Below are 27,924 nucleotides of genomic sequence, written 5' to 3' on the forward strand. Positions count from 1 at the left end.
GGGCTATATTAGGTACTAGAGGGAACAGGAGGTACTAGTTCACTAGGTGGACCTAAACTTGCCTAAATTTTTCTCCATTAGTATACATTCAATGGACAAAAGTTTCATTATCTTCAATGGATCTTAATTCCTACATTAGTCTATAGATTAAGTTTTCTTTCATCCACCGAGAAGGAAGAATCCCCTCACCATAGGCTTCTAAGTCTTCTAAGTGAACTCATGAGGGACATGGGCTCAAATCATCTGTAGTGAGCGGTGAATGACAGTAGCCCTCCCAGCTGTTGGATCCTCACTTACTACCTCATCATACACTATTTTTTTTTTTTTTCGAAGGATATAATGACCATGAACAATAGAATGTAGGAGTTAATGATGAACCCTACATCCAATCATAGGGTCACATTACTCAGTGGTTGTATGAAGGATAACTTAGTCCTAGGTCTATCTACTTGATTGGGGTGGTTCCATTAGTGAGCTACTTATGGATGATTTACTAAGATTGAACAGAGTTAAAGAACTAAGGCCAATGATAGTTCCAATGGCTGCCTTGTGGATGTTACATATCAAATTTGATTGCTCATCTCAACCATGTCTCCCCACTTTGCATTGTGCATTCCCATCTTCCGTCAACTAATTAGTATCACACATTAGGCTGGATCGCTCAAGTCTGATCCTGATACTTTTGTTACTTGTGCTTTGCTTTTGGCTACGTTATGGGCTATGCTGACTCAGATACCCCAACCACCTCTGCCTTAGCGGCTTTGTCTCTTCTACTGGTGTTGGATTTTCCCTACATACAAAGTCAATATGTTTGAAATTGATCATATCATCCATCACTCATGGTTTAGGGGCAGAAACTTGAACAGCCTTGGAGAGATCATAAAAAAAAAAAAACAATTTATATTGAATTAATTCAAGTTTTACCGAGGATCCGACAATAAGGGTGAGAGTTAATGATTACACAAGAATTTAATTATATAGTCACATTAACAATGTAGGAAAAACTACTGGTGAAGAAAAACTTAATCCTTTCTTTATTGGCTGAAAAATTATGACTAAAATGAAGCCAATAGTTATGATGGTCTTCGTTTCTCTTGGATGTGTCAGGCCAAACATGGAATTGGCTGAAAAAAATTTGGTTGCTACCCGGGTTGCAGCTACCCCTGTTGATAGCCAAAGAAATGGAATATTCACTTCTCCCTACGATTCACAAATGCACTCTCAGGTTATAGTATTTTTCAAAATGCCTTTTTAGATTTCATTTCTTTGGCTGCCACAGGGTTGCAGCTAAATTTCGTCTGTATTGACCAAGGTGTCACAAGTTGGCTTGCAATTAGCTTTGACCTGATCTGATCAATTGAAGTTTGAGATTGACCTAATAGATTACTAAACACGTCAGTTTCAAGCCCCTACCAATTAGTAATCAGGCATTCTTAGTGCAAGTAGTGGCCCAATAGTTTTTTTATCTGAACCAACTGAATAATTTGACCGATTGATAATCGATCACTTATAGCCTGATTAGCCAGTGTAAGTTCATTTAGCCCAATAACCTGCCAATGACCCGTTAAAGACCAATTATAGATCAATTACATTAGCCCGATTATGAACCAATAACCAACAGACAGATTGATTGATTAAAAATGTTTCCATGCCCACTACGTGGGAACCAATTAGGTCGACCACAATTGACCAGGCCCAACCAATTGGCATCGCCTAGTATCGTCCCGGACAATCCCCATTTTGTTTGACAAATGGCATTCCTCCACCACGTTGCAGAATGAAGAATGATGATTTAGTGACTTTGTTCGCATTGGATAGGGCTCCTGCAATAGAGATGGCAACTTAGATCTAACGCTCTGGAATGTCGCAAGATATACATCCATGTATTAGATTCTGTGCTGAGGCACTGGGCATTGAATTTGAGGTGCGGCAGTAGAGGATAGGGGTGTCAATTGAAAGGTTTGGTTTGGTTTTGGTTGGGTTGAATCGGTTTCACTCTAGGAATGAGGGAGACCACAACACATCCCGTAAGGAACTTCGGTTTTCGGTCAGTTTCGGTTTCAGTCTGATTTGGTTTCAGTTTATTTCGGTTTTTCAATATCAGATTAATACCGAGTTAGATCAGTTTATTATTGGGCTTGAACCATAATGAATCTTACGTTCATAACTTATAGTGACAAAATTTGATGAAAAAACACTTTAAATTTATGATTAAATCATGGTTTATCATTGTAAAGGAAAGATAACTAATATTAAAACCAATGTATAACAAATTACAAAGAAGATAATTAATATTGAAATAATAAAATGAACCCTATTATTTAATCATTCATTTAACTATCCAACTAGTTAATCAATGGAGCATTATTATAATTTACTAATCAATCTCTCTATTCATAACCTAAGATTCAATGATTTGTAGCAATTCCCTTTATAATAAAAAAAATTTCTCACTAATATTATAAAAAATGGATGGTAAATTCACTAATTTATAATTTCATAATTATTTGTTTTTTTATTGGTTTCATTCGGTTTGATTATTGATCGGTTCAATTTAGACCTATTTTCAGTCGGTCCCAATATACCTCAGCCCAAAACCAATCCAATAAGAATCGGTTTGATTCAATTTGAGTTTTACCGATCAATTTTATCGGTTCAAGCTAGATTTTGACACTCCTAGTAGAGGGGCCGGATCCATCACCATTATCGGGTAACTTTTTGATGGATTCCAATACAACGGTTCTTAAGTAGTTGTTTCTTTGTTAGGCAGTAAGCCAGCCTCATCTGATCGGTTCCTTCCAAGAACGAACAGAGAATGGGGCAATAATTGCAGAGTACAAATGGACAGAAAATGAAAGCCAAGACGACTCATTGATTCCTATCAAATAAAACAAAAAAGACTGACTCATTGATCAACCAATAAAAAATAGGAAAAAGCCAACTACAATAAAATATTCCTAATGTGGGGCCCACCTAAATTGGAATTAGATAATGATCTGTTTGGTATCTTTTTATTGGGAATCATAATCATGGGTGAGTCACTTTATGGTTGTTTTCAACAAAGAAAAAAACAAAAAAAAAACTTTATGGGTTGCAGATAAGATCGCCACCTGCCCACTCCTCCACCCCCCACTTCATGGCGGAAGCTCTTTTTTTCTTACTAAACTTCTCTTTATATCCCCTTTGCTTTTCAATTTCTCGCGATCATTTACATTGGCCGGTTTAATTGGTTTTCATTCGATTTGATTTGATTCGTTTCGATATGAAAATGAATAAAATCAAAACATAAATCAATAAAGATGCAATAATTTCAATTTTTTATTAATTCGTTATCCATTTGGTTTCGATTATCTTGTGAAAATATATATTTTGATTCGGTTTAATAGGTTTTGATTCGATCTGATTTTTTTAGTCTCACAAAACCCTAACCTAAAACATGATTGGATAAACTTAGATCAATTTCGATTTAATCGATTCGGGTTTGGTTTTACCACCCTTATACCCACCACGAATAAACTATAATCATCTATTTCTCAAGTATTATTGATCCGAAGAGAAGTTTGCCGAGAAAAACTTTTCCTGAGATTTAGCCACTCCTGGATTCCTGGGCTTTCTGCTTCCTATAAATAAGGAGATCTGCTTGAGCAGTTCTATGATCTTTCTCCACCCAAACGGAAAGAAACAAAGAAGAGAAATCATCCACTCCTAACCCTTATCTTGAACTATTCTGCAAGTTTGTTGGTAGAGAAAGGGAGAAAATGATGAATTATCTTAGCAGATTATGGATGACAGCCAGTGTTGTGGTGGTGCAAAGCCACACCCATACCCATCAGGGTTTCAAATGGAACGCCGGCTTCAGATCCCTACAGTTTGGCCGGAAAGAAGGTACTCCGTTGGTATCTCAACAGATTTGGGAAATTTTAAACGGAGAAGAGAGACGGCGACAGGCGGAAGAGTCTCTTCAGAAGGTCATGCATCTAAGCTGCTGGGCACAGAGCTAAAGGCGACCCTTCTTGGTCAATTTCTTGAGCTTTGTCTTTCGATCTAAGAAATTAGTCGATCGGCAACAGAGATTTCTGAGGTAGAGGAGAAATATTGATAAAACCCCAACTCTGTTGATCGATAATCTGTGAATACAGGTTTAGGTCTCCGTTGGAGATCATAGCTTTCGTTCCCAAATGTAAATATCTGCTACTTTTTAAGTCTTGAAAGGGAGAGAATCGAAGGAACCTATGGGTTCTGCCTAGTTTACCATTGAAATCTAGTTTTAAATTGAGTCTAGTGGTGATGAACAACATAAAGATTATTTAAGGCAAAAATGAATTTGGTTTTGGGGGAATGGATGGTTTTCTAGTCTGGCTCTTATCTCTGGTTGTGAGTTCTGATCACAATTCCTTTCAGGCTTGATGCTTATAGCAATTATCAAATTATGATTTGGGAAAGTTGAACAAATTGCAGTCGCCATTATTGACCAACCTTAAGCTTTCTATTGCTATGATTCAGCAGTTCAAGTTCTGTTTAGTAATTTCTACAATTCTATGTAAGCTTTTGGTGCTTGTGTAATAGTTGTTCTAAGCGAACTTAGCTACTGCTTGCTCGAATATCGTAGGGAAAGGGACTAGGGAGAAAAGATTCTCTAATAATTTGAAGAAAGAAAATAACCAGTGTCCCACTTAAAACATCCAAAATGTTCCTAAGGCACTTGTATGAGTGAAAAAAAAAAAAGTTTATATTGTATGCGTTTGGATCAGTGGAAGGAAGGCCTCCTCTACCACGAGAGGCGGCAGCTAAGATTCAACGCCTTGGAGTATCTCGAAGCACGCACCCATATATTGGGTTCTGTGACAAGACGCTCTAGGGTGTTGGATCTCAGTTGTCGCCTTTTGTGTGCAATAGAGGAGCCGGATCCATGGATTGATGAGTTTAATTGAATGAAGCTCAATACAGGAAGATGATGAAGTGGTCTCCTTAATGGTAATGAGTTTTCCAATCACCTTCTGTATAAAATATTACGCGATGTGGGGGTTTATTAACAATACGCCATATGAGAGATGCCTAATTGTTTTTTAAACAAGTTTATAAATTGGTAACAATGCCTGACCATTAGTTGTTGATCTTAACTATCGTAGAGAAGAGAATAGACAAGATCAATGGAGAGCCGATCAAAGTCGTCTCCTGAGAAGTGTCGCCAAGGGTCTTCTTTTACAGAAATATATATTCGTGTACAAGTTCTATTTTTACATCTCGTGTTCAATGATTCATCATGTTGTTTGTGTAATTAAACTCTAACAAAACCTTTATAAGAAAATCAGTTAATTTTGTTTGATCAATGTCATCTTTTCCTTACTCATAGTATTTATTACAGAATCTATCTATAGAATTATAAACCAGAGTTGTCAAACTACTCTAGAACAATGAAAAAAGGGTAGGAAAAAGAAAAGGAAAGAAAAGAAACAATATAAAGAAGGGTGAATACAAATAAATCTCTCTCCTCGTCTCCCCCGTCAAAATATGAATCCAAAACAATGTTCAGTGGCAAATCTCCTAAAAATTAAACACCCAGAAATCATATCAAAGGAAAAGCAAGAATAGTAATAGGAGGGATTATGAAGCACACGCCGCAGACCATAAAAGATCCAGAGACAGAGAGAGAAACACAGACTCGGATATCTAGTCTTATAGCTTTAGAGGTCATCTGGCAAGATGAAATTCTGAGAACCAAAAGTGTGGAAGGATCTGTTCTGAACAAAGACTACAACACCACACTTTGTGCTGTTAAACCCATCCCACAGAGTGAAGTTCACACTCCCATTCACAGTTTTCTTAGCAGATATGTCTTTGACACTGCAAAGCTTCTCAATTTTTCGAACCACGAAATCGTTTGACAGAACACGACCTCGGTTGTCCCCGGCGGGGCAGTCCGTCACTAGCCCGTTCTCGTATAAGGCTACCAACACATCGGCGCCTTGGCTGTCCACCTTTGTCCTTAGAGCTCCTGTTAGAGTGACCTGCAAAGTGTCCGGCGAAGGCCTTTGGAATGTAGCCTGTTTCAACCAATCAAGGACATAAAATGGTTAAAATTTGGGATTTGCTTCATCCAACTCTTCTTGGGCTATAGCTTTAACTTGCCCATGGACTAAATCTTGAGGCCCATTACTTGACCTTCATTTGGGAAATTGGCACAGGCTCATCCAGATCATACCCTGTTTCTTCCAGGTGGCAAAAAGTATGTGGGTCATATAGGGTCTTTCAATGTGAGTGGAATAAAATGGATCCAAGCTTGGATCAGCTAGCTCCCGGCCGGTATGTGGAGAGTCACATTTTGTTCACTTATCCAACCAATTCCGTGATTGGAAAAAAATTATGTCTGGGTACTTCCGTAATTACACTTATCTAGCAAGTCTTATTGTCATCATGATTTTCACTTAAATCGCAGAGATACAGATAAAGTCTTGACTTAAATTGCATATATATATATATATATATATATATATGAAAAATCGAACCTAGACCATACGTTTATCTATATAATCCCCAATTTGTCTTAATCATAAGGCAATCCACGGATGGTTTCGTTTCAATCTCCCAACTATTCAAATGGTTGGGTGAAAGTAACTACTAAAACAAATGAAATAGAAATGATTTCTTTTTTTTTTTTGAAGTCGTTACAATTTTATTAAGCTTATTTCCTTATTTCTCATTGATCCTTCTAGTTATTTATTAAATTCTCTATTAAAATGTTCTCCAATAATTTTATTTCATGTAAAACTTTCATGATTTTTGATAATATAATCAAGTTTGTAATATTAGTTTATATTTTTATATATGATGAAGAATAAGAAATCGAAGAATTATTAGGGAAGAAAATGGAAAGGAAGACGACTGACCTGAAAGGTGGGAGAGGGGAAGCGAGGGGCGGAAGAGATGTGAGAGAAGAGAGCATCTTGATCGGTCCCCATGCACTGGGCTCTACCCTGAACCACCACCTGAGGCGTAAACATGGTGTCCAGATTCAACGCCTCCACGTAAGCCTTCTGCCTGACGGTGCATTGGTTGGAACCGTAAGGATCCTTCCAACCCTTAAAGTCCCAGTAATCCACGTGGTAAGCCAGCACGATCACGGGCACCTCCAGTTCGAAGTCACCTCTCCCAAGCCTCGACATTAAGAGCTCCGCCTCGGGGGAGGTGGCGCAGCCTTGAGACGAGAAGAGCTCGACCAAGACGGGTCCACCTCTCTTCTGCTCCTCCGTCGTCTGGTCGGCCGTAGCGTTCTCCATGGACGAACGACTCGACGACGACGACGAGGATCTTCTCCCGAAGCACGCGAAGAGACGGGGCGCCATCCCGTCTCACCGGAGGTTCTCTCTCTTACTGAATTTTACCTTCTTCGTCCTCTTAGTCTTCTTGGATCAGATCTGAACACAGTTTATTATTGGCTTATTGGCATCATAAGAGAGAAACAAATTGATCGGTGCGGCACAAAAGTTCGGGGAGAGAGAAAGAGAGATGAAAGAGAGGAAGAGATGGGCTTGTGTTTGAGTGGAGGGAGGGAGGGAGAGGTGGTGGGGATTTGGTAAATTGGGTGGAAGCGAGAGAAAGGTGGCGAAGCAGAAGTGGACGGGAGAGCTGCTTGGAATGCTTCTTTCTATCTACCTTTTGAACCAAACGTGGAGGAAGAGGAAGGAAGTGATGACTCTCTCTCTCTCTCTCTCTCTCTCTCTCTCTCTCTTTAATCTCTATATGCCAAATCAAAAGAAAGGGGTTTCGTAACCGACACGGACCAGAGTCGGTGTCCTTATGCACGTCAGAGGTTCGGTTCGGTAGGTTGTCAGTGGGGTCCATTCCCAGTTCTTACAAGACCAAATTTTTTTAATTCCAATTTCATTGCAATCTCAGGCCACGTGTTTAAATCTAAGCTGTACAATCGAATATTTTTACACTTGCCACCTGTCGAACGAATGGACAAATCTTTGAGCAATGAGTTTTCTAAGATGAAAATTTTTTTTTTTTTTTCCAGATCAATCTGCACCCTAGTATGTATGTAGGTATGTATATTTAAAATTCAGAAAGATTCGTCTTATTATTTTCTAAGATAATGGATTGAATGCTTATCAACAATATACGAAGACAATTAAATAATATGATATATATATAGGATAGCCTACGCTTATTAATTTGGATTTTCTTATTGCATTTCTTAAGGTTATTAAAATTTTTGTAAAATACCTTTATAATATAATACATGTCTTTCTTATAATGAGGGAACAATTTTTTTTTTATTTAAAATGTGTACTTGAAAAATGTACAAGGTAATAATAATTCTTGACAATGACATTATGATAAGTACATTTTTAAATTATTTCAATTTTTTAATTTGTTACTCTTAACTTAGAAATTTTGTTATGAATTAAGTAAGAGAAATTGAAGAAAAGTTACAACTTCTAAATTCACATATAGTGGTGTCATTCAAACAGTGACTTATTTATTCTAGGCAAAACTTGCTTTACACAAGTTGACCTACTAAGTTCATTAGAATAGCCCAACAATTTTAGCCATGTGATGGGATGATGTAGCATTTCTAACTAGTGGTAGATGAGTAAACATTTGGAATTGATAGTTACATGTTATAATTCAAGACCTAAATCAATCAAATAACCTTAATTTGGAATATTAGCATGTATCTTATTTTTCAGCTATCCATGTATGCCCATGCACCCTCTCGTAGTCTCTTCATTTTCAGAGTTCTATTTTGCCACCTGTGAAACTCTTTTTAAATTAAAGCTTGCTGACATATAGGTTACTTGTCTTCGAACTTATATATGCCATGTTGCCAACTAAGCAATCATCTTGTGGGAGAGAGGAATGATTCACCCAACTAATTAGTTTCATTGCTTGTTAATGGATGCCAAAATATATAATAAAATGGAAGAAGATTGCTACGATGCTAATGTGCAGTTCTCCTCTCAAATATATATATATATATATATATATATAGTTCCTATCTAACGGAACACTATTGGATCAAATGACAAAGACATTGTTGAGAAAGAGATGGCTTTTCCCAGATGAAATGAAACATTTGATTCAGTAACAGGAGAAAGATTTCCCATTCCTAGCCAGAAATATATGGCCATGAAAGAGGATAAGTGAACAGGAATGATGGGTGTAAAGTCCGAAAAACTTAGTCACTTCCATAATTGACTTAGCTCCATGGAACAATATGCTACTGCTGAAACATGGAAGAATTGAAATCTTAGATCAAAACACTGTGTGTGTGTATACATATATATATATATATATATTTTTTCTCATCTATTTTGAAAACGTGGGCTCCATGTAGATGATACTTTTTTAGAATACCCTTCGGTGTGGTGTGCAGATTTCTTCCCACATTGGCATCATAAAATAGTTACAAGAAAAATATTAAAATAAAACGGGCTATGTTAGAACACGAAGAAAATAAATATATTCGCACAAGATGACATAGAGATTTAACGAGATTCACACACTAATACGATGTGCTACGTCCTGAAGCGAAAAAGAAGATGATTGACTATGTTAGAAGAAAGAGATCTCTCAAGAACACCCAAGCCTACGACAAAACATTCACTCAGAAACACTAACACGAAAACCCCCAAATCTCACTTGCTTACACAACAAGGCATCATAACATATAAACACTCTTCCAAGTCGAATCACGTCTGATTAGGTCATACTGTACTGAATCCCCATATGAGATTAGTGATAGGCTAGGCTTAAGCCTTCTGCTACCATCATAAATCTAAAAAAAAATTCATTCAAATCACCGCTATTTTTTTTTTTCAAAGATCAATCTTCGAAAATGGATCAAGAATTCAAAATAAACATAACGGCCTATAAGACCTATTGCAGGTTCTTGGACCCCTTGTTACAGAATCAATGTTCGAGGATTGCAGCCTACTCTTATGATGGCAACTTCTCAATGTTGGTAATAGGTCTTGACTCACCCTAGGCACATGGTATCAGAGCTTTATCTTTCCCTACTAACGTAGAAGATCTTGGATCTGGGCTTCTGCGCCTCTTGTTTTGGTTGAATGGGATGTTTCCTTATAAGTGATTATTATTTCCCAGTAGTTGTCATAGTGGGAGCGCTGCCTACAATATAATTAGATGGCAAGCAAGAAGTGCATAAGTGGGCATTCTCCGTTACTCCCACTCATGCTTTTTAGGTGTGGGTATTAGATCGGCCATATTGATGATTTTGATACTTAGCTTCACTGGGGTCTTAATTGCATCAGATTCTATTCCTTTTCTTGGATGGATTAGTTTCAAAGGGGAGGAAAGAGCCATGAAGAGGATTGCCATGGAGGTGGTCGTGATTACGGAAAGCTAGCTCCAAGAACTTCGGCAGATGAGACAATATTGCGCAAAGAAGAAAGATGATGGTGATGATCATGAGCAAGCTGACTTCATGGATATGATGTCCAACCTTGAAGAGGAGGCTCAATTCCATGGTCACCTCCGCGGCAATATTGTCAAGGGCACAACTATGGTATGATTTCTTGAAAAAGTTTGAACTCTCTCTCTCTCTCTCTCTCTCTCTCTCTCTCTCTCTCTCTCTCTCTCTCTCTCTCTCTCTCTCCAGCCCTACAGCCCTAGACAATCTTATCTCATTGTTAGGACTTAGAATAGAACTCATCTTTAAAAGTTTTAAAAGTTAGTCATTAAAGAGAGGGTGTCTGCCTTCACATTGGGTTACTCAAATCTGATGTGAGATAATTACTTTTGCAAACAACCTCTCCCTCCATGCATACTCGAAAGTCCCCCCTCCCCATGGGAGCATATGTGTGAACTGAGATCTTCCTTGAGGGAATTTTCCTATTCTGAAAATAGGGGTGTCGATCAGTCAATTTGGACTAGTTTCGATGTGAGAGTCCTATACATGAACCAATCAGAGTGCATCGGTTTTGATTTGATTTTGGTTATTTAATTATTTATTTATGAATTTACTATTTGTTTGTTTTTGATTTACCATGTAAATATATTTAAAAGTATGGAATATATATATATATATATATATATTAATGAATTTCAGGTTGGTATCAATTTCTTATGTTTAGTTTGGTTTGGTGTTTTATTGGTTTTGGTGCAGTTCCTAGACTTTTTCTCAATTTCAGTATAACCTGAATAGGTTTCGGTCTTACAAAACCCTAGTCTGAAACATAATCCACTAAACTCATATCGGTTTTAGTTGATTCGATTTCATCAATTCAGACTATGTTTTCACACCTTCTATCTAAGAGGCACACTAGAGTTGCTACACCCTAATGATCTCGAGAGCTCTAGCTTCTCTTCTTCCTCATTTGTTTAGCCTAAGTCCTTACATACCATTTGCATGCGTATCTATGCAAGGTCCAATCTTACTACCTCATGAAGCCATAGAAAATTGTAATATTGGTGGTGGCTTTAGGATCCCATCAGGGACAAGAGTGTTAAGTGAATGCTTGGAAAATATATCGAGACCCCAACATATGTTCTAACCCTTTGAAATTCCAGCCTACAAGATTTATAACAAACCATGTAGATGTGGATGTGAGAGGTAAGAATTTTGAGTTGATTCCTTTCGGGTAGAGTAAAAGACCGTGTCCAAGAATCTCGTTTGCCCTTCAGACCATGCACATGATGCTGGCCTGTTTGCTTCATGGGTTCAAGTTGTTGACACCTTTTGATGAACCTATGGACATGACCGAAGAAGATGGTCTAACGTTCCGTGCCCAAGAAAACGCCATTGGAAGTCCTCTTCACTCCTTGGACTTCTTCCCATCATTATGAGGTTTAAGACCTATAGAAGGTACTTGGGCCCCCATTGTTAGTCACAGATCCTTCTTTCCCACTGGTGTCGATGATCTTGGCTTCTGCTTTCTTGTTATTAGTTGAATGGATTTTGGCTCTGGCCTAATTATTATTCACAGTAGATCTCATAGTGGGACCGCTGGATAACAAAATTGGATAGCAAGAAGTGCAAAGGGTGTCAATTTTGAATCGAAACCAATAATTTAAAATCGAATTAAATCAAAGTAAATCAATCGTTTTTTTGGTTTTTCAAAATATTTTCTCGATTCGATTCAGTTTCTATTTCATGATTAAATCTTTTGAACTGAACTGAATTATGTATTTTCAAACTGAATAAAGAAACAGGTTAAATTATATTATTTTTCAATAATATAAGTCGAAAAAGAACATTGAGGTAGTGTTTGGTTGCGTGATTCCCAAAAAATGTATTTCTGTGGAATCGTGATTCCTTAGTTATTTGGGTGTTTGGTTGTAATCAATGTAAATAAATCCGGAATCCGGAAGTAACGGACCTCAGTTGAAAATCACGAAACCAGTGACGACTCCGTCGTCTCAAGCTGCGCGAAGACCATCGTCCCTGTTGGTGCTTGAACCTGCAGGTATGCTCTCTCTCTCTCTCTCTCTCTCTCTCTCTCGCACGCTCGTTGTCTCCGTTTTTCCTTGTGCTAAAACACGAATGTTGGGGTTTGATTCGGCCTTGGTAAGCGTTGAAACTTAGACAAATCTAGGGCTTCAGTTTGAGAGAAGACTAGAATTTAGGGTACCTAGGTTAGAGGAAGACACGAATGAAGGGGTTTGATTCATAGGAAGAAAATACGATATTAGTAGTTTAGGGTTTAAGTAGAGAAACTTAAGAAACATGATGTATTCATAGTGTGTCATGCTAGCATTCCAAAGATATTTGTGAAGCTATTGAATTAGGGGGAATTATATATCAACATGACCAGAAAGTTTTTTCCATTGTTGTTTGTTCTTCAAGGCTACATTAGTTCTCTTCTTACATTCCTGTAAATATGGTTGAAAACATGTTTTTGATCACATAACAAAGCTGATTTTTAGCTGAGTTAAGCTCTCAACTCTGATCGATCATAGAATGGAAGTAATTATCTCTGGATTTGGGATTAATTAGCTCTGGAAATATCTGTTTTGAACAATGCTTAAACTTAGATATTGATGCTAAATATTCCTAAAGTTCTTGAAGATTCTGCAGATGGTGAGTTTTGGCTTAAACTGTGGAGGGTTTAGGAATAGAAGATTTTGTTTGGTGTTTGAAGACAAAGTAGGGAGGAACCAGTTGCTAACTATTTCAGGTCATTTGATGGATTTCAACACCTAATCTACGAGAAAATCGCAAAAATTGGTAGAATTTTGCAGAGTAGAGTAGTTATAGGAAGTGGGGAAAAAAAGAGAGCTAAAGAGGAAAACATTGCCTGAAGCTTTCAAAGTTCTCTACGAACCTTTGACCTGCACTTCTGAACGAAGTCTCTCTAGGAGTAGGATTTATTTCCTTGCTTTGGTTTCCTTTTTATAGTTGTTTCCTAATTTAGGCTAGTTTCCATTCTAGTTAAGTTTCTAATTTCATGTTCCTATTTTCCTATATATTGGTTGTAATCGACTGAAGATTTAGAGAGCAATTTGATTATTGAATGAACGTGTTAGTGTGATCCTCCTTTTCCCCCTCTCTACTCTGATTTCCCTTCCCTTCCCTAAGGTTCTCTATCAGAATGACACTATAATGTTTAGCATAAATGGATTGCGCGCAAAAAAAATAAAAAATAATAAATTGCAAGATTTTTCTCTTGAGACTAGGTTTTATTTATTTATATGAAATGCGATTTCTACTTATTAGTGGACTTTTTTTGGTAGGATTATTGATTGACAATATTTTTCTTCTGTTGAATTATTTTTCTCTTTCTAACTGGGATCATAGGATTCCTCATCACATTAAAAGAACTCCAAATGTCATGAAAGAAAAAAAGGCCAAAGATCAAGATTCAAGACTGGACCAAAAGAGCCAAAGTAGATCCCATAGGACCCTTCCTTTCAACTCCAATGTTTAGTTTGGTTAAAGGCCAATCACACCCTTTTGAACAGTGGTGGATTTCAGCCTTATTTGGGGGACTTTTAAGATCATAGTTTCAGCCTTATTGAGTGATTAAAAATAGAGAAATGTTGAGTAAATGTAGACGGGAAGCACACACACATGAGAAGACATTGAGCTGGAGATGGTTAGACTTAAAGAAACATATGTTGAAGCTGAACCCAATCCACCAAACTCTTGATTTGAAGGGAGAAGGGTCCTATGGGATCTACTTTGGCTCTTTTGGTCCAGTTTTGAATTTGATCTTTGGACTTATTTTCTTTCATGACAGTTGGAGTTCTTTTAATGTGATATGGAGTTATTCTTTTAATGTGGCTAAATTTTAGAACATAAGTTTTATGGTTCTTGTATGATGTTGGATGATATCTATTGAGTTTTGATGTTTCTTTACAGGTTATGAATATCTTGTTTACTTGAAATGTGTCTATGAAGTTGATGTACTTCTTTAATATTTGGTGCTTGGATTTTGAAATTAGGGATGGGTTGTGGAATTTGGAATGACATGTGAAATTTGAAACGAGTGTTTGATAATATAATTGCTTTGATAATACTGGCATTTTTATAATAATTCCTCAATTTATGAGTCTATATTGGTGTTTTTTTTATTTTTTGCCTCATACTTGAAACATCTAAACATTTAAAATGCGTACCGTCAGGGGTTTTTTTTTTCAGAATATTGAGCCGTATTCTGTTTTAAACATACAGTTTTGAACAGAGTTTTTTTCCTGTTCCTGTTTCAACTATTGTCCCGACTCCCTACAGAAATATAGATAGGTATATCCAGCAACCTCAACAGAAGCCAACAACACAGATGGCCGTGCCAATTGCTGCTCTAAGCTTCACCGCTTGCATGTCCTGCCCTCCATTTGCTGGGATCCATGGCGCTGCTGTCACCCAGCGAAGCTCGATTGGTACAATAAGGGCGATGAAGGTGGAGAAGCCACTGGAAGAGCTCTACAATCTGAGAGTAGAGAGTCAAGTATCAAAGGAGCGGCTAGAGGAGCTTGGTGCCCACAAGTGGACGATATGGAAGACAGGAAAGTGCAAATTTCCATGGGACTGGCATGTAGACCAACTTGTCTATATCGAAGAAGGAGAGGTCAGAGTAGTTCCTGAAGGCAGCGAACGCTTCATGAGGTTTGTGGCTGGAGACCTTGTTCGCTATCCTAAATGGTTTGAGGCTGATCTCTTCTTCAATGGTCCCTACCGAGAGCGTTACAGTTTCAGGGCTTACGGTGATGACTAAGGGTAGATTCTATTTCTACTATGAATTCTACTAGATCAGTTGTAGGAGTATTTTGGAATTTAAATCCATTTTTACCTCTTAAATGCCTTAAACTTCTACATCTGTCTTTGAAAATGTACAAGTGTTGGCATGCACAGAGAGAATTGTACAAGAATTAGAGAGGATCTAAATCCGGAAAATATGGACTTTTGTTTTATGCCTTCAAACCCGTTCTTTGAAGTACAGTAAGTTGGCAATGTATGGCATTTCTTGGCTGTTTTCTATCGCAAGTATAGTTTATGCTACATATAATATAATACTATAAAATACAAAATAAATGAAACAACTATATAATTTACAAATGGAGGAAAATCATTATATATTATTAAATGTCAAAATTTTACTACCTGCAACTATAAGTAACTATACACAACTCCATGAATGAATAGTCAACACTAAGTATTCTTTTTTTCTTTTTTTTTTTTCAAGAAAATCAATTTTAATCAAGTCCGGGAAGTGGTAAATTGGCTTATGCTATCTAACATATAAAAATAGAATCTTAACCACTACATATTTACCCTATTTTTTATAAAATATATATATATATATATATATTGTGAGAAATCTGGAATCATGGGTGAGATATCTTGTTTGCACATTACATATGAATTAATGTGGGGCCCATATTTGGTCCAACCCTAATCATAAGGGTAGTTTATGCTAAAAATTAATAGATGACTTCAGCACTAATCATATATGGGAGATGACCTTACCAAATTTATGTAGGCTCCCTTTGTTTTGGTGTAAATTTTACAAGAATTTTTTTTAAGAATTTTTTTTTTTTTCAATATTTATCTTTTAAGAGGTAAAACATGATTTTCCAATGTGGGTTTAAAGGCAAATTTAATATCAACAGATTAGTAGCATCAACTAAATAGAAACGAGATCGTTTTGGGCTTCTGATTTGACAAATAGCCACTGGTTTTTTTCTTCTCTTTTTTCGCGCAGCAGATTATAGATTCCTGATCCTGAAGGCCTTTCTGTAACCATAGAAACCTCTGGCCAGCAGATCTCATAATTGACTTGCTCAATCTGGGTTGACCATTTCTCATCGAATTCGTTAATCAAGGTAAAGATTGAAGAGAACACCGTTGGGGTATGCTTCCTTATCTTAAAAGTCCACAGGGTACATCACCTGAAATTTACAGTACTAGATCAATTGGATCGATCAATAATTACATAGATAAGTTTAGAACCATATCTAATTGAGATATGACTATTGTGCATCTCAAAATTAGGGTAAAACCAATTCCACAATGGTTAAAAACAAAATCTAATTGAGACCATCCTCATTTGAAAATCTTTGTTCATTCTGAAAACCCATAGTTTACAGAATGACATCGGTAGAGATGAGAAAATAATCAAACCTGCCATTATTACTTCCAGTCTGAAAATATTCAAACCAACCTAGTTCGTATAAATGAAAATAGTTTGGTTTGTCACAAGACAGAAGCACAAGGAAAGAAAGCAATACTAAAGAACCTAGGGATGGAACAGTCTGAGAGATAGTCATGAAAATGCCTTGACAAGCAGATCTATATGTTGAACCTATGATCTGAAGGTGACTACATCCAACAGCATAACGCTTCTTCTGCTTGTCTTCATGGGCAGAGGAAAAGGGAGAAAAAGGAAAAGACTGTCCTGCATCCTGCAATTGTAAGGTCAATGATGTAGGACTAGGTTCAATAAATAGTAAACAAACCCAACCCACAAGAAGGACCATTAGGTACTGATGTACAGGCAGTACAGCAGTAATAGACCAATAATAACAGCCAGAATAATGATTGGATCAAAACCCAAAATAGGTTGGCAGTTAGGTCACAGCAAGAGAGTCGTATTCCCAAACAATAATCACAATCCAATTGCGTTGGATTAACGACTACAGCAGGCCTACAGTATATGGCACCTTGCTGTCATATTAGTAACTAGGCAGAACCATCAAACCCAGGTAGAACACCTTCAAATTAGTTCCAAAAGTAGATAGTGTTTATACATTAAGAAACCCTTGAAAACTCACAACTGATAAACAGGATTAGAGTTGCAGAACTGTCCCCATTCCCCCAAATACAAACTATAGGTCAACTAACAATAACGGCCAACCGGCACCATGGACGGGGCTCAAACTATAGTCAAGGGAAGGGTAACAGGTCCTTTTGAAAGCTAAAAAATTCAGCCACAGATGATGGCTGGATTGAGAGTAATGACCTGTATAGAAGATTAAAACTTAAGCACAGTCGAAAGTAGGCTGGAAAATGGACAACATAATACAGAAGATGGCCTGAAGTTAATGGCCAGATTGGGAGATATAGTGGCCTGAAGAATACTGCCCCACAGAACTCCAGAATCAGGGTGCCACAGGGAGTGTTGGAGCCCTCTAACAACAGCTTCTTGGAGAAATCAAGGAACAGACTTTAGACGATCAACAGAAACTCAAATATCACACGGTATCTCAGTATTCCTTCATAGCAGCACTGATTGCGGAGATAATAAGATAGACACTAAAGAAAAAGGTAGAAAAGAAAAGGGTTATGCTGGTCTCTCATCAACTAGAAGATGGCCTCTTACCGATCTCCACCTTGGAATCTCACCAAGTTTATCATGGGGGTGTCTCACACATGCACAAAGCACTCATTCAATGGCTATCAAATCGTTGGAGCTAGGAACTGCCTCCTTTATTTATAAATTGCCATGTTACAAAAAATAGAAACTCTCCTTGGCTAATAGAGAGAATTACAAAATTGCAAACTAAATCAAAATTACAAGGAAATAGAATCCTAATATTCTTAATGACTAAGAAACAGAAAATAGAAACTAACTACTTAATCCATATAGAACCTAAATCCCTAATATTTAGGCTTATAGAATTGGCCCATTACAAAAGTAAACCCAAAAAATATAAAGCCCATGGCCTATACAACCTATTTGACACTCAATCACACGTAGTAGTCCATTCTTGGTCCCATTTGATGGCCTGGTTTGCTGCTGCCCTTTTATTCTCTTGAACTACATCAGTCAAGCATCTGGCTGGTGGTGCGATTATCTTAACTGCTCGATCAGTTAAGATAAATCTGCTGCATCCGTCACAGCTACATCCTCGTTATCAACTATTGGAGGCATATTAACTCGGACTATGAGAAAAAATATTGGATGAAGGTGAATATCCTGATTTGGAATAGACCACTAAAAATGTTTACGCTTTATGTAAAGGTTGAGTACCTGAATCACAAAAACTAATATGGTGGAGCCAAATATGCATCAACTATCCATGAAGGCTTCTTTGCATTATAATAGAAATGAGCAATCATATGAACCAACTCATCCACTGTTCGAATATCTGTGCATCCACAAACATGTGTCATGGAACTTTTAACCACTGGTTCTTAAGTGGATATCAGATAATGTCAGGATTTTAGAAAGATATTTGCACATCTACCTTTCTCACGGTACAAGATTTTGTTTCCTCGTAGGAATAATAGTTGTGGACATTCTCGAACTTTTAGGGCATAAGCCAAGTCTCTCTCAATGTTGATATCAATCTTAACTGCCTGTTGCATAGAAATAGAAGATCACGTTGCTTAGCGGTTTCCATATTGGCAATTCTAACTGAAAAACCAAAAGGGCAGCAAAACTGAATTGACATTTAATGGGCAGATAGAAAGTTTAGAATACCCGAGGAGGTAATCGGTCTTTTGCTTTCCAATAGACCTTGATTGCATTCTCTAGCTCCTTCAAGAGCTTCCAGTTATCTGTTGCCCTATGTATAAAAGAACAAGTAAAGGTAATTAGCCATAATATAAGCAACGAGATAAGTTGAGTGGAATTTAAAGTTTTCACATATACCAGCCATGCTTGGTTAGATAGTATACGCCTGAATATATAAACTTCTTTAATTTCTCTATGAAGTATAAGGGAGCAAAATAAGTGTAATCACTGAAGGATAATAAACATTCCTAAGGCCCCATTTGATTAGATGCAAAGCAAAGAAAAAATAAAACAAAAAGATTTTGCAGTGATTACCAAGAACAATTGTGTAACAAACTCATTTCACTTCATTTTACAACTGAAACTTTTGTTTTACTTCACTTTTAACCAAAGCCCTCAGTCTAACTTTCTATTATAGTAATTTTCACAAATATCACAATCATAAGATTTGACTATCAATTCGGCACTTAAAATGTGAAGTCTCTGACACAGGTGGATCCCATGTTATGGTGTCCAGGTAGCACAGCTATAAGGTTGAAATCCAAGTCTAGCTGATTCTTTAAGAATATCATAGCTCCAGTTCACTCCATTTGATGGTGTTCTACAAGTCCATTTGATGCAGCACAAGGCCATCGATTTAACTCCTAGGCAGGCCCATACTTGGGCACATATCTGGGTTATTCTTATGCCCATATTCTGCCCCTATGTGATGATCGACAGAAGTTTGAGTGGTCCTTTTACAGTTATTGCAAGGTTCAGTTATGGGCCCCCACTTGGCCAGCTGGCAAGGATGAGATGCTGCCAATATTTGTTAGGATATCATATTTTAGTTTCTGTTTCAGTACTTTCTATTTTCTTGTATGGCTATTGAGTCAATAGCCAGATAGGTAGGATTTTCTATTTTTCAGCAGGTTTCTATTTCAAAGTTAGTTTCCTTTCTCAGTTTAATTGGCAGCCAAGCAATCTCCCCACACTACTGAGAGTTGCTATTTTTTGTAATTGATGATAGTTGAATATAAATAAAGAAGAGGAAGAGGGGCTCCTATTGCCGACGATTGGATTGATGGAAAAAAAAAAAAAAGAGTTGGTTTTACAACCATGGCTGTGAGATGCAGTAAAGTGAGGTGTGAGACCTAGTCAGTGAGAGACTGGCCTACTCTTCCCCCCCCCCCCCCTAATACAGGAGTAGATTACAAGTAACTAACTCCGCAGTTTATAACCCCAAACAATACAAATAGGAGCAAGAAGCAAAGAAATAATACCATCAAATAAACCCCCAAGGATACAATACCCGTATAGGAGCAAAACCAACCCAAAACCCAACCCGATAGGAGAGAAAAAGACATTCTATAGAGCTGGAGAGAGAAAGGTGCGGCTAGGTCTGTGGGAGTCCGATTGAGCTATATTTTTGGGTGTAGATAGTCCCTAGGGAGGGCACAAAAACCCCCAAATATGAAGGGCTTCTGACGGCTGGTTATGGAGTTACACACTTTCTTGATTTTCAGACCTAAGAGAGAGAATGTGAAGAATTCTGCAGGAACATCAACTTGTCTTCTTCAAATAACCTTCAAGAGAGGATCGATTGATCTTCTTAGAGTATAGAACTAGTCCTCCAAAGGATCTGTAGATCATATCTCAAACTTGGGTAGCAATGCGGGTCAATTGGCTTCAAGAACAAGAACTCTTTGGCTGGTTGATTCTGATTTTGTATGCTTTGACAGGTCTGACCTTCTAATAACAATAAACAGAAAATAAATATAGAAAAAGAAGAATCGATGGAGGGTTGAGAAGGGTGAAAGAGAATAAAGGAATGGGTATCTCACCCCACAGGTTTTGGGTATCACACCCCTCAAAGGTTTAGGCATCTCACCTCTCAATAACAGTTTTTTTAGCTAAAGAGTAATCACTTAATAATTCATTCATTCAAGTCTCCAATTATGAGTACATAGGCTCCTCAATTTATAAAGGGCAGAATAGCAATCAAACTACTTGGAAGCTAGTTTCCCAATAGGACTAGACACTCCTACTACAACTAGGAGCTAGTTTCCCAATAGGACTAGACACTCCTACTACAACTAGAAATTCAAAATAGGACTAGGACTTGACTTTATGATTCCAACATGGAGTAGAACTAACTAATAGTCCATAAAGGACTTTACAACCAACTAATGGTCTAATGGGCCTTTATTGAATTAAATAGAAACTAATTAAACTAATGAATAAAATCCCGTTTTCCTACCTTCTACCCATATTTGAGGCCTATTAAAATGGTCAATTTCAAAGAAAACCTATGGGATCAAAGGCCCAACACATACATAACACAACCGAAGACTTATTTGCAATAAAATAAGCCCAAGTGACTTATCTACATCAACTCGCCCTCTCTTAGAAAAAAGTCGTCCTCAAATTTTGTAGAGTGTGAGGGTGATTATATCATGGTGCACGTCCCTCTTCAAGCCGTAGAAGAATTCAGGTAACTCTTTGATGATAAAGATGTAATCTAGAATGCGAGGAGCTCGATCTTCAAGATACTTTAATAGGATGACAAACTCCACATGCTCAACTTCAACATCTTTGGATGTATCCATAGGGTCATCTATATATGCACCTTTGATCTCTTTTAACTTCAATGCAACATAAAGCTCTTTTGGTTCATCTACCTGGTGGTTCCTAATCGGTTCCCTTGATGGTTCAAACACAACTTCATTCTTAAACTCCTTAGGATCTTCCTCTTGGCTGTCACAATCATCACAGTTGTATTGTCAAGTTCCCTAGTCTCAACCTCATTGTCCATTGTGGCAATCTTGTTGCTTTCTACTTCTCCCACATGGGTCTCGTTGATAGGAACATCAATGACTAGTTCTTCCTCAACAATAGGAATGTCTGGAAAAATTTTAACACTAACCTCAACTTTTGACTCTAGTTCACTGGTCAGAGGTGTCTTCTCTGGTTGCTCACTCGCAATAGAGGCCGATGATTCCTTCATATTATTGTCAAGTGTGGGTGGTTTTTGGACATCTAGTGGAAGGAAGTACATGTTTCGTTCATGCTCAGATAGATACGTGCCTGCCAACTCATACTCCATCTCGTCCTACGTTCTAAGTTTACATTCTTGAGCTTGAAGTTGCCTTTCACGGACTTTCCATTGCATTCGAACACAATCACTCATCTGGGAATATGCATATTGGCGTTTTTGTGTCTCTGTTAAGTTGTAGTTGTCAAAATACATATCCAATTCATGCATCCATTCAAGGAATTTCCCATGAAAATAACGTGGCTGATCATTAGATTGGGCAGTAATAGATGTATTCTTATGGGAATCCTGTGGAGGGAAGAGCCTTCTTTGAAAATATACAGGGAGGTATTGCGTCACCAACTCGTACTTCATCTCTTCCCAAGTCCTAGGCTCATGTCCTCGAACTCGGAGCCGCTTTTCATGGACTCTCCACCAATCTCTAACATGACCAATCAACCGAAAACAAACAACTTGAAGCTTTTGTGTCTCTGTCAAGTTATAGTAGTCAAAATATTCCTCCAGAGAATCTAACCAATCAAGGATGTAGAATGTATCCCTTTGTCCAGCGAAGTAACGAACTGATAGAACCATCTTCAGTTAGGCTCTGATAGATTGTTTGGAGCTTTCTTCAACCGTAGCTCTGATACCACTTAATACAGGAGTAGATTACAAGTAACTAACTCCGCAGTTTATAACCCCAAACAATACAAATATGAACAAGAAACAAAGAAATAATACCATCAAATAAACCCCCAAGGATACAATACCCGTATAGGAGCAAAACCAGCCCAAAACCCAACCCGATAGGAGAGAGAAAGACCTTCTATAGAGCTGGAGAGAGAAAGGTGCGGTCAGGTCTGTGGGAGTCCGATTGAGCTATACTTTTGGGTGTAGATAGTCCCTAGGGAGGGCACAAAAACCCCCAAATATGAAGGGCTTCTGACAGCTGGTTATGGAGTTACGCACTTTCTTGATTTTCAGACCTAAGAGAGAGAATGTGAAGACTTCTGCAGGAACATCAACTTGTCTTCTTCAGATAACCTTCAATAGAGGATCGATTGATCTTCTTAGAGTATAGAACCAGTCCTCCAAAGGATCTTTAGATCAGATCTCAAACTTGGGTAGCAATGAAGGTTGATTGGCTTCAAGAACAAGAATTCTTTGGCTGGCTGATTCTGATTTTGTATGCTTTAATAGGTCTGAACTTCTAATAACAATAAACAGAAAATAAAAATAGAAAAAGAAGAATCGATGGAGGGTTGAGAAGGGTGAAAGAGAATAAAGTAATGGGTCTCTCACCCCTCAGGTTTTGGGTATCACACCCCTCAAAGGTTTAGGCATCTCACCTCTTAATAACAGTTTTTTTTAGCTAAAGAGTAATCACTCAATAAGTCATTCATTCAAATCTCCAATTATGAGTACATAGGCTCATCTATTTATAGAGGGCAGAATAGCAATCAAACTACTTAGGAGCTAGTTTCCCAATAGGACTAGACACTCCTACTACAATTAGGAATTCAAAATAGGACTAGGACTTGACTTTATGACTCCAACATAAAGTAGAACTAACTAACTAATAGTCCATATAAGACTTTACAACCGACCAATGGCCTAATGGGCCTTTATTGAATTAAATAGTAACTAACTAAACTAATGAATTAAATCCCCTTTTTTTACCTTCTACCCAGATTTTAGGCCTATTAAAGTGGCTCATTTGAAAAAAACTCATGGGATCAAAGGCCTAACACATATATAACACAACCCAAGGCTTATTTGCAATAAAATAAGCCTAACTGACTTATCTACATCAACTCGCCCTCTCTTAGAAAAAATTCGTCCTCGAATTTTGTAGAGTGTGAGGGTGATTATATCATGGTGCACGTCCCTCTTCAAGCCGTAGAAAAATTCAAGTAGCTCTTTGATAATAATGATTTAGTCTAGAATGTGAGGAGCTCGATCTTCAAGATACTTTAATGGGATGACGAATTCCACATGCTCAACCTCAAGGTCTTCAGATGTATCCATGAGGTCGTCTTCTAGCACGTCCTCTACTTGCTCTTCTTCGATCATAGGCTCATTAAGTCCCTTGTCAGTGTTCGTATCCTCATTCGTGTATGTAATGAGGTTTAAAATATACATACCACGATCATCCATCTCACCTTCAACTTCATCACCTTCCTCCTTGTCTTCAGTGGTGGTATCGGCCATCCAATCATCAAGTTGTGGTTCACATACTAACATCTTTGGATTGGCTTCAACTGTAGCAATGACGGAGTTGGTGTTCAGTCGGTAGGGGCAAAATTTGGCAACGTGACCAAAACCTCTGCAATGGAAACACTTGATTTCGCCTTCTTTAAAAGTCATAGGTGCTTTCCCCATGTCTAACGTGGCTGGTGGGACGTTGTTTGGAGCAATGGTTGCCTTTACCCTAGCCATGTTTTCCTCAGAATCATGAGTTGGTGGGTAAGAACGTCGAGAAGTTGACTTGAGCAAGTCCTCCGCCTCTAAGGATTTGTCAATACAAGTATTCATGGAGGGTATTTCGATCACACCAAGCTTCTCACGAATGTCATGCCTTAATCCCAATTTGAAACGGGATATAAATAGTTCTTCATCTTCCTTATAGGCACCTGTTCGTGAAAGCAATTCATTGAATCGGTTAGCATATTCTTCTACAGTCATAGTACCTTGCCTGATGGTATTCAGCATGTCATAGAGCCGACGTCGGTAGGTTGGTGATAAGAACCTTTCATTGAGGATGAACTTCAAGTCTTCCCAACTACGGGGCATCTGGCGCCTGCGCATGAGCTTCTCTTCTTCATTCTTCCACCAGTCCTTAGCTCCACTAGTTAGCTTGGTGATAACTAATTGGACTTTCCTTTCTTCAGGCATACGGTTCCACCGGAAGTAGTCATTAAAAGAATTCACCCAATCTTGGTAATAGACAGGATCATGTCTTCCATTGTACTCTTTTAGTTCCAGTTTAACCTTGTATGTATCATCAGGCTGATAAAGCTGATTGTCATACTCATCATACACTTCATTCAAAACTGGTACCCTTCGATGTTGCATGGTGACTCTTCTGGGAACATTACTAATGTAATTGACAGTAGGTTGAACATTAGTTTGGGCAACAGTTGGTTGGGTGTTAGAGTGGGCACCAGTACTCACTTTCAGGTCAGCCAGTTGTCGGTCATGTCCATCCAACCTCGTAGACAAGGCTTGGATTGCTTTCATCACATCTTGAAGGGTGGGTTGGGGTTCTTCTGTCTAAGCCATAGCTCTGATACCACTTAATGCGGGAGTAGATTACAAGTAACTAACTCCACAGTTTATAACCCCAAACAATACAAATAGGAGCAAGAAAAAAAGAAATAATACCATCAAATAAACCCCCAAGGATACAATACCCATATAAGAGCAAAACCAGCCCAAAACCCAACCCGATAGGAGAGAGAAAGACCTTCTATAGAGCTGGATGCGGCCAGGTCTGTGGGAATCCAATTGAGCTGTACTTTTGGGTGTAGATAGTCCATAGGGAGGGCACAAAAACCCCCAAATATGAAAGGCTTCTGACAGCTGGTTATGGAGTTACGTACTTTCTTGATTTTCAGACCTAAGAGAGAGAATGTGAAGACTTCTGCAAGAACATCAACTTGTCTTCTTCAGATAACCTTCAAGAGAGGATCGATTGATCTTCTTAGAGTATAGAACCAATTCTCCAAAGGATCTGTAGATCAGATCTCAAACTTGGGTAGCAATGAGGGTCGATTGGCTTCAAGAACAAGAATTCTTTGGCTGGTTGATTCTGATTTTGTATGCTTTAACATGTCTGAACTTCTAATAACAATAAACAGAAAATTAAAGTAGAAAAAGAAGAATCGATGGAGGGTTGAGAAGGGTGAAAGAGAATAAAGGAATGGGTATCTCACCCCTCAAAGGTTTAGGCATCTCACCTCTCAATAACAGTTTTTTTTAGCTGAAGAGTAATCACTCAATAATTCATTCATTCAAATCTCCAATTATGAGTACATAGGCTCCTGTATTTATAGAGGGCAGAATAGCAATCAAACTACTTAGGAGCGAGTTTCCCAACAGGACTAGACACTCCTACTACAAAATCAAACTACTTAGGAGCGAGTTTCCCAACAGGACTAGACACTCCTACTACAATTAGGAAAATAGGACTAGCACTCGACTTGACTTTATGACTCCAACATAGCATAGAACTAACTAACTAATAGTCCATATAAGACTTTACAACCGACCAATGGCCTAATGGGTCTTTATTGAATTAAATAGCAACTAACTAAACTAATGAATTAAATCCCGTTTTTCTACCTTCTACCCATATTTTAGGCCCATTAAAGTGGCCCATTTCAAAGAAAACCCATGGGATCAAAGGCCCAACACATATATAACACAACCCAAGGCTTATTTACAATAAAATAAGCCTAACTGACTTATATCCATCAACTCGCCCTCTCTTAGAAAAAATTTGTCCTCGAATTTTGTAGAGTGTGAGGGTGATTATATCATGGTGCACGTCCCTCTTCAAGCCGTAGAAAAATTTAAGTAGCTCTTTGATAATAAAGATGTAATCTATAATGTGAGGAGCTCGATCTTCAAGATACTTTAATGGGATGACGGATTCCACATGCTCAACCTCAAGGTCTTCAAATGTCCATGAGGTCGTCTTCTAGCACGTCCTCTACTTGCTCTTATTCGATCATAGGCTCATCAAGTCCCTTGTCAGTGTTTGTATCCTCATTTGTGTATGTAATGAGGTTTAAAATATACATACCACGATCATCCATCTCACCTTCAACTTCATCACCTTCCTCCTTGTCTTCAGTGGTGGTATCGGCCATCCAATCATCAAGTTGTGGTTCACATACTAACATCTTTGGATTGGCTTCAAGTGCAGCAATGACGGAGTTGGTGTTCAATCGGTAGGGGCAAAATTTGGCAACGTGACCAAAACCTCTGCAATGGAAACACTTGATTTCGCCTTCTTTATAAGTCATAGGTGTTTTCCCCTTGTCTAACGTGGCTGGTGGGACGTTGTTTGGAGCAATGGTTGCCTTTACCCTAGCCATGTTTTCCTCAGAATCATGAGTTGGTGGGTAAGAACATCGAGGAGTTGACTTGAGCAAATCCTCCGCCTCTAAGGATTTGTCAATACAAGTATTCATGGAGGGTATTTCGATCACACCAAGCTTCTCACGAATGTCATGCCTTAATCCCAATTTGAAACGGGATATGAATAGTTCTTCATCTTCCTTATAGGCACCTGTTCGTGAAAGCAATTCATTGAATCGGTTAGCATATTCTTCTACAGTCATAATACCTTGCCTGATGGTATTCAGCATGTCATAGAGCCGACGTCGGTAGGTTGGTGATAAGAACCTTTCATTGAGGATGAACTTCAAGTCTTCCCAACTACGGGGCATCTGGCGCCTGCGCATGAACTTGTCTTCTTCATTCTTCCACCAGTCCTTAGCTCCACCAGTTAGCTTGGTGATAACTAATTGGACTTTCCTTTCTTCAGGCATACGGTTCCACCGGAAGTAGTCATTAAAAGAATTCACGCAATCTTGGTAATAGACAGGATCATGTCTTCCATTGTACTCTTTTAGTTCCAGTTTAACCTTGTATGTATCATCAGGCTAATAAAGCTGATTGTCATACTCATCATACTCTTCATTCAAAACTGGTACCCTTCGAGGTTGCATGGTGACTCTTCTGGGAACATTATTAGTGTAATTGACAGCAGGTTGAACATTAGTTTGGGCAACAGTTGGTTGGGTGTTAGAGTGGGTACCAGTACTCACTTTTAGGTCAGCCAACTGTCGGTCATGTCCATCCAACCTCATAGACAAAGCTTGGATTGCTTTCATCACATCTTGAAAGGTGGGTTAGGGTTCTTCTGTCTAAGCCATAGCTCTGATACAACTTAATGCAGGAGTAGATTACAAGTAACTAACT

At 38.1% G+C, this 27,924-nt stretch overlaps 3 protein-coding genes across 4 annotated transcripts in view; 1 reads left to right on the top strand and 2 right to left on the bottom strand.

Moving 5' to 3' along the window:
- Positions 1-5,440: 5,440 nt before the first annotated feature.
- LOC122092644 lies at positions 5,441-7,680 on the bottom strand. The gene is made up of 2 exons (XM_042662870.1): positions 6,888-7,680; positions 5,441-6,044 (listed from the first exon to the last, which is right to left on the bottom strand). The coding sequence occupies exons 1-2, from the start codon at positions 7,341-7,343 to the stop codon at positions 5,685-5,687; spliced, it is 816 nt and encodes a 271-aa protein (XP_042518804.1). The 5' UTR covers positions 7,344-7,680; the 3' UTR covers positions 5,441-5,684.
- Positions 7,681-12,287: 4,607 nt separating this feature from the next.
- On the top strand, positions 12,288-15,440 carry LOC122093384. Its single transcript, XM_042663716.1, has 2 exons — positions 12,288-12,431; positions 14,696-15,440. Exon 2 carries the CDS (start codon positions 14,745-14,747, stop codon positions 15,177-15,179), a length of 435 nt encoding a protein of 144 aa, XP_042519650.1. The 5' UTR covers positions 12,288-12,431; positions 14,696-14,744; the 3' UTR covers positions 15,180-15,440.
- A 2,414-nt stretch (positions 15,441-17,854) lies between these two features.
- LOC122093571 (thioredoxin-like fold domain-containing protein MRL7, chloroplastic) overlaps positions 17,855-27,924 on the bottom strand; it is a 39,732-nt gene continuing 29,662 nt past the window's right edge. Inside the window, exons 2-5 of one of the 2 annotated variants that reach the window (XM_042663927.1) lie at positions 18,888-18,972; positions 18,652-18,763; positions 18,435-18,552; positions 17,855-18,322 (exon numbers count right to left, since the gene is read on the bottom strand). In XM_042663927.1, coding sequence (XP_042519861.1) covers positions 18,449-18,552; positions 18,652-18,763; positions 18,888-18,972 — 301 coding nt within the window. In that variant the 3' untranslated portion in view covers positions 17,855-18,322; positions 18,435-18,448. Of the gene's footprint in view, positions 18,347-18,434; positions 18,553-18,651; positions 18,764-18,887; positions 18,973-27,924 lie in introns of both variants that reach the window. The other variant, XM_042663926.1, reaches the window with a different exon arrangement.

Source organism: Macadamia integrifolia, chromosome 11 (assembly GCF_013358625.1).
Source record: "Macadamia integrifolia cultivar HAES 741 chromosome 11, SCU_Mint_v3, whole genome shotgun sequence".
NCBI lineage: Eukaryota > Viridiplantae > Streptophyta > Magnoliopsida > Proteales > Proteaceae > Macadamia > Macadamia integrifolia.